Source organism: Venustampulla echinocandica, assembly GCF_003357145.1.
Source record: "Venustampulla echinocandica strain BP 5553 chromosome Unknown scaffold_0, whole genome shotgun sequence".
In the NCBI taxonomy this organism is placed as follows: Eukaryota; Fungi; Ascomycota; class Leotiomycetes; order Helotiales; family Pleuroascaceae; genus Venustampulla; species Venustampulla echinocandica.
The window spans coordinates 2,142,243-2,149,374 of record NW_022474205.1 but is presented as its reverse complement, the minus strand read 5'-3'; the positions used below and the strand labels follow the sequence as shown (position 1 = coordinate 2,149,374).

At 47.3% G+C, this 7,132-nt stretch overlaps 3 protein-coding genes across 3 annotated transcripts in view; 1 reads left to right on the top strand and 2 right to left on the bottom strand.

The window, feature by feature from the left end:
- The window catches only part of BP5553_00662 (uncharacterized protein), a gene marked incomplete at both ends in the record, with an annotated part of 1,988 nt that extends 1,210 nt beyond the window's left edge, over positions 1-778 (bottom strand). The window contains 4 exons of the mRNA XM_032009285.1: positions 29-196; positions 252-335; positions 398-567; positions 638-778. Coding sequence (XP_031873339.1) covers positions 29-196; positions 252-335; positions 398-567; positions 638-778 — 563 coding nt within the window. The remainder of the gene's footprint in view (positions 1-28; positions 197-251; positions 336-397; positions 568-637) is intronic.
- Positions 779-3,412: 2,634 nt separating this feature from the next.
- On the bottom strand, positions 3,413-5,311 carry BP5553_00661 (Tubulin nucleotide-binding protein; the record flags this gene model as incomplete). Its single annotated transcript, XM_032009284.1, has 5 exons — positions 3,413-3,674; positions 3,830-4,449; positions 4,501-4,942; positions 4,995-5,194; positions 5,240-5,311. 5 exons carry the CDS (start codon positions 5,309-5,311, stop codon positions 3,413-3,415), a joined length of 1,596 nt encoding a protein of 531 aa, XP_031873338.1.
- A 466-nt stretch (positions 5,312-5,777) lies between these two features.
- BP5553_00660 (Thioredoxin-like protein) lies at positions 5,778-6,538 on the top strand (the record flags this gene model as incomplete). The annotated part of the gene is made up of 3 exons (XM_032009283.1): positions 5,778-5,943; positions 6,004-6,263; positions 6,383-6,538. 3 exons carry the CDS (start codon positions 5,778-5,780, stop codon positions 6,536-6,538), a joined length of 582 nt encoding a protein of 193 aa, XP_031873337.1.
- Between the last annotated feature and the right edge of the window lie 594 nt (positions 6,539-7,132).

The following is a 7,132-nucleotide window of genomic DNA, read 5'->3' as shown; positions in this document are numbered from 1 at the left end:
TTAGATAACTCATATTAGGAAAATTTACTTGACTTGGACAGTGGAAGGAATAGTAGCTACGATGAGACTCGTGCTAGTGTGAATGACGGTGACAGGGACGCCGGAGATTGTCGAGACCACTGTAACTGGGCATAATGTGGTTGAGGTAGAATATACCCAGGTTTCGAGAGACTTAGTCACCGGTGCAGGTGTAACACTAAGGTTGTCTGTCAGTATAATATCCCTTTGATAACCAGCTCAGGTAAATTCACTTGACTTGGACGGTTGTTGGTACTGCTGTTACCACGACTGAGGTGGTGGTGAAGACTTGGGTATAAGTTGTGCCAGCGGCGGTACTGAAAGAGAGTTAGATCAGAACGAGCAAATCGCCTTTGGTAGCAAGGCAAGGGAAGCCCACCTTGTGACAGTAACAGGACAGATTGTTGTATAGGTCACCAGAACTTCAGTTGTAGTACTGGCTACGGCAGTTGGTCCAGGAACGGTGACACCGCCGCCACATCCACCAACACAGCTAGTGATTGTCAAAGTTGAGGTGGTCATTTTTGTGACAATTGCTGTGGTGCCACCCTGCTGAATTGTTAGATATACCCTGAGCGTGACTATACCCCTATTGCAGTTGGATGGATTAGTCGCCTACCTGAACCTCTGTTGTAGTCACTGGGCAGTATGTTGTTGTTATGTACGTTGTTAGGGTGGTAGTATCATGTTCCCACCGAGGAACAAAATCTTGGGCAAAGGCTGCAGTGGCCAAGGCTAACACGGCGAAAAGTCCCTTCATGTTGATGTGCGGAAGGCAGTGAGGCCAAGAGCGAGATTGCTGGTCAAATTTGAAAACGAGTAGAGAGTTGAGCGAATGAGTTAAGTAAAAGTCCAACGAATGAACACCTCTGGATTGAGGCTGGAGTTGGGGAGACTGCTTTAATAGAGGCTATTTGAGTTGGTAAAGCAAGCGGCTCCTGACTGACTTTGTGTGCAGGAAGGAGGGAGACAAACGAAGTGGGAAACTTGTTTCTTATATGATAGGAAGAGGAGGCATCCTACCTAGGAGTCTGCGCCGGACAATGCGAGGTACACACGTTGCTCGGCATACAAGATGGTCCTTGCTAGGAGACCGCATCGAAGCTTCGTGTAGTGCCCATTATGTTGCATCGACGTTGGCGATCGTATTGACTGTCTGACGTTGTTGGCATATATTGGGCAAGGAAACACCATTCTAAGTGGCTGGGGGATGCAGTTGGGGCAAGGATGAGTTCCGAGTATCTATTGTTATTGGCAGCCGCTTGCTAGAACAAACAAGCAGTAGGGCAAGAGGACACAGCTTCCGACCTGGGTTATGGAAAAGCTCATCAACCCGGCAGGATCGTGGCTGGGTGGCTGCTGGTTGGGGCCGACCCCCTGGCGATGGTGTCTGGATCACAACTTCTCACAGGGTCGAGAATATCGGCGGTGCAGAGGGGTACGGAAGTACGCAGGTTCAGTACCTGCGAGATGTAAGAGGATATGAAATATTTTTGCTAGCATTGCATATCGTATGTCAGCATAGGATAGCGGAAGTCAGCTACCTGAGGTCCAGTGGAGTAATAAAGGAGAAAGGCAACTTTGGGAAAGAATATGTATATCTTTACTTAGTACTTAGAAACCGGATAACTCGACGCTTCCAGAAATACCAAAAGTACCGCACTCTGGAGTTAACTTTGACTCCCGCCGCCTACTACAGCTAGTAGCCATATATCACCTAGGCGACCCAACTCAACAATTGATACTGATCAAGATATAGTGATGAGCCAACCTTGCAGCTCGACTTGCAGCGGAGAAACCCCGCCACCCCACTGAGAACCTTGAGCCGAGCCGCATAGCAACGCCCCTCCTTAAATATGCTTGTCATGTACATGTACCTGGGCGCTGGCGTCTGCAAGGTCGGTTGGTGGTGGCGTCATGTCAATTGACGAGGTTTGGCTCGTTGGTCCACGCACCGGTCGGCGGCAGGAGTTGATAGATGGGAGGCTTCCGTGGTGACACAACCACGAAAAAGGTTGGTTCTCGGCAACCGGCCAAACCAAGGAAACAGAGAGGGAGACAGAGATATAGAGAGAAGGTCCGAACAGTGTATGTAGTACTGCGTGCTTCTTGCATGCGTATGATACAATCTAGTACGAAGTAATGAGCCCACTGTTTGACAACTGGCGGTCCATCACAGGATAATCCTCATAAGAGTCTCAGGTTTTCTGTCTTCTGGGATTTCCGTCGATGTAGTCTCGGCAGTCGCCAGGTAAGTGTAATGACATCGCATCTTTTCGTCGGGCCCTATACGGAGATTCCCGCCCCCCACGAATTTAAGCGCTGCTGTTGTCGGTAACATGTTAGTACTATATATACATCATCGATTGATTAGTCTCCGATTAAAAATAGGTGTCGTCATCGCTGGAAAGGAACGCCCAAGCGCTGCTATTTACACACCAAAAAAATAACATCGTAGAAGGATGTCTGTGAACTACGGGAATAAGCGTCGAAATTCCGAGTGGGATCGTAGAGGACCCGGGGAAACAGTTCCAGAGGTGCTGTACCTTGCGTTATTTTCATTTCCATGTGTAATCGCAGTGAACTTTCGATTTGCTTTTCTCTTCGTACGTAGGAGCAGCGAGCATATACGAAGCACATGAACGGAGTGTGTCTTCAAGAAGTTTGGGTGTGACACATACGTTGTACCTGTAACACGCAGAGGTGTTTTTTCGACAGCGGACCAATCGAAGCTCTGATTTCGATTAACATTGCCAAGGCCAGTGCTATCTAGATGCAACAATAACATGGCCTTTCACTTTGGCTTTGCCCCACACAGCCACCATTAACCTTCCAAGCAGCTCGGCCTCGTTAGTAACTGCCCGGATCCAACCGTACCTGAATCATGATCCATGTTTGTACTATTAGTCTCGTATTGGTAAACTCATCATCCGAACTAGGTAGGTTGGTAGCTCTGTATGGCCCGAGACCAAACATCCGTTCTCTGTTTCCATTGCTATTCGGCAGTACATCCATTAGACTCCGCAACGGAAAGTCTATCATAGCTCAGAATCCGTCATTGCGGGGCCTTGTCTTCGTTACTCTGTACTCTGCGGAGAAGCTGTCGGGAACTCACGTCCATTGTGGTGGGCATCGACTTCGCAGAGTGTTGCCGGGTCACGCGAGCACCGCATGATAATTTGTTTAAATGATTCCGAAATTTGTGTTTGTAACTCAATGCTGTTACGGCAGAGACAATTCGTATCCACCTGACCAGAAAGCCCCCAGGTATATTTGTGGTGTGAGCTATAGTCTGACGAACTGATAAGTGGCAATGTTTCTTTTGGGCAAGCCAGAGATACGCGGCAATATCGCACCGCAGCTTTTTAAGCCATCGGACATCAGTCATCAGTCATCAGTCATCGTCTTCGTCGGTTCCACTGTCCCAGCCATCCTCATAAGCTTCAGCAATCTGGCCCAGCGAATTGCTGAGCGCCTCACGCTCGTCAATACCAATCGCCCGGTTGACAATGTGCTGGAGGCTTTTGACTCTCGAGGCTACCGCAGTGTCAGTCGACACCGATGTGCTTACCTCTAGAGGCATCGGGGATTGGCTGGTTCGAGAAAAAATATCGGGGAAGCTGTCAAGTAGGGGGAAAGGAATAGGTACTGTTGCTCTATGACACCATTAGGTTAGTACATAATGTCCCGAGAAGCCTATGGCGGGCATTTTAGCAGTTCTAGTAGGAAGAGGGAAGTAAAATGAAGGAATGTGGTCAAAGTATTAAGTAGTGCGAAAATTTCTCTCGAAAAGTAAAGGTATTGTACTGACTTTTGTATAATTGGAAGCCCCACCGCCCGCCGCCGTGCTCGTTCGAATCCTTCGTCCTCCCCAAACGTATCTGACTGCTTCACATCCTCAGTTGTCCTTGAAATCTTAGTTTGTCCAAATACATGGAATCGCTTGTTGCGTCTTCCTCGCAGCTCTTGCCCCGATTCCGTCGGGAAGAAGTCCATGTCCAAATCTTTGATATCATCCACGTCCTTAAAGCTTAAATCCGCATCTTGGTTCTCCCGTGATGGGATTCTCAAGTCGCCATCTGATGCCTGTTCATGGGGAAGCACTGGCAAATGGTGCCCGTTTGTCGTTGACTTTTGATCAATACTCAGGCTTAATTTTGCTATTGTCTGATTGCCATTCACATTTATCGAGTTTGCAAGCTGATCCAACGTTGCACGGTTGCTGTTATGAATCTTTAATCTCGAAGGTAGAGCTATGCTCTCCATGGCTACAGAGAGCAGGCCAGAGATTTGCCACTGTGATTGTTGGCTGAGCCTAACATATTGTGGCAGAGAAGCTGAAGGCATTGATATGGGGACGAATATTGAAGACTGTGGTGAAATATCCGAGATGGATCGAGCGGTATTCGACAACTTCATAAACCGCTTCTCCTATGAACAGTGAGTAAAAGTGCTGGACCAGGATCCGGGGGGTCATTATACTCTGGGAATAGCCGTGACATTCTCTTCTAGACCCCAGAATAAGACCGAAGCTTTTCCATACTCATCTCTAATTCGGTCTAGGTATCTTGCTGCAAACCCGCCCCATGCATCGTCGACTGCCGCCATTATCTGAATTCCTTGCATCTGATCAGCCTCTTCGGCGAAATATCTTAAGTCGCGGTCCAGTAGATCATGTTCTTTGTCCAGAGAGTTGAAGAGCTCTTCTCCAGCACTCCAGTTATCGAAAGGCGTAAGAGAAGAGTTTAGTTCATACTCATTGAGTTGAATTACTGACTTAGGGTGGAAGTAGATTTTGTTAAAATCAGACCAGTATTTCACCGACTCAGGTGTGAGATGGGCGGGTTCAATGCCTTCCTGTAGGCTTCTCTGATATTCATTCTGTTGGATCGGGTCCTGTCGCTGGACCACTGTGGGTCCATTCCTGGATCAAATAAGCCTCGGAAAAGATAACTAAGAAAACACAGAACTCTTACCACAAGCCTTGGGGAACAGCAGGCTCTTCGACTTCATATAAAGCATTTATCTTCCTCATCGAGCCAAACCCACCCTTAAGATCATAAATCAGAGTCCTCGGAGTAAACGTCTCCGCTCCATCAGCACCAATTCCCTGTCGGAAATGGATATCATGATCAACCAAAGATTCTTGGTCAGGGGAGTATGTGAAATATGATTCCTGTAGGTGGTTAGTCTCAACCGAGGCATATAGTGGATGTCTTACCTGGGCGTTCCAGAAATGGGTCGCGAGGTAGTTGCTCCTCTGCCCGAGCTGGAGGGTGAGGATCTCATGCATGGCTAGTAAATTGTATACGCGGTTCCAAATCACACGACTAAATGTATAAGGTCAATGTCTGGTCATCTTCAAACTCTAGCCAAACCCCCACGGAGGCTTTCCGTCATAGCCTTGCTTACCATGCACTGAGAATTCGAGAGTCCAGAATTCAAAGTCCAGCAAAAGGCAGATTTTTGGATCCTCAAGTTCAAACGACACGCTCCCAGGATATGAATTATAAGATCTGATAGCATCAAATTCATATCACTGTTCCAAAGTGCGAATGTATTCTGGGTGCAGGTATCATAGAATGCAAGGCATTTGATGAGGTTTGACATCTCATCCGTTACCGAGTACCAGAATCCATGACAGTTGAGCTAGTCTTGATACGGGTTAATTGCCCGGCACTGGTCGCCCCACATTGACATCAACCTTCATCTTCTTCCAACGTTATCAAACTTCTTCGAACATTCAAGAACAAAACAAAATGACATTTCAGCAAGAAATAGGGTCTTGGAAGACTCCCAAAGAGCTGACCACCTTTCCAGTTCCGGAAGTTGGTGAAAGGGCACCAACTTCCTCGATTCTCCAGACACCCAGCACGAATGGAAAACCGACGATAATTACCTTTCTGCGGCATTGTGGATGCCCTTGTATGCTTTTATATCCGCATGTTCTTCTTAATCATGATTCGTTTGCTAATCCGGTTTTAGTTGCCGAGAAGACATTCCAACGATTTCGCAAATTCGCTGGCAAACATACTGATATCAATTTCGTCGCCGTGTCGCACTCCGATGATGAGGCAACAGAGAAGTGGCTCATATCCATCGGCGGATGTTGGGAAGTTCAGGTAGTAGTCGATGCGGGAAGAGAAACCTACGCACAATGGGGGTTGGGGGTTGCGAACACCTGGCATGTCCTCAACCCTTGGTCGCTCTACTCCGTTTACAAGTTGGGGAAGCAAGAGAGCATAGTAAGGATAACTGAGCTCCTTGAATCTTCGTTTATTTCTGTCCTTAGTCGCTGTTATGACTTACCATATACCCAAAGACATATGCTAGAAGAAGCAATATTGACTTCTAGGTTACCTAGTGGAACAAACCTACCGAAAGTGGCAACCGCTGGCAGATGTCAGGTAGCTTCGCAGTTGACGAACAAGGAGTTGTCAAATGGGTTAGAGTGGCAAAATCTGCTGATGATATCCCTGATTTCAAAGATGGCCTCAAAGCATTGGGTAGGGAAGTGTAATCCCATTTGAGAGCTTGGGTATATGTAATACTCGTGATTGGCAGTTCCACCGATAGTCATGTTTTGGTCAGCGTACGCTCCAGGAATTTGGTCACAACTCTTGATCGAGTTTATCCACACGAACGTATCCCATCAATCCCGGAATTATTTGCAAGGCTTTCAACATTAGGAGCGTTAAGTGGCTGTACGGTGTGTGGACCAAGCTAGAGGGTTCTATATCTTCCTATCACCTATTTCTAAGGAAGACGGGTTTTTTCTTGGGCGGCGGCCTAATGTATTCAATCTCCGCCATGGATCTACTCCGGTTTACGAGAGGTTGTATTTCCAAGGCAATGAAAGGACGATAACGGTGCGTTGCTATCGCGCAAATCGTTCCCGGTCCATCCTGTTAGGGTTCTCCAGCTCGTCTTATGGCGTTGTATTCAGTAAGTTGGATATTGGCATCATGAACTAAGAAATTGATATCGACCAAGCCTCCCGATACTACCTAGTTTATGTCTATGGATCGGACCTGTGGTGGGGCTTCTGAACCCCCTAAAATCATATAAACGATTTGCCTTCACAGTGTCGAAGCTACTGTTTCTTCTACGTCAT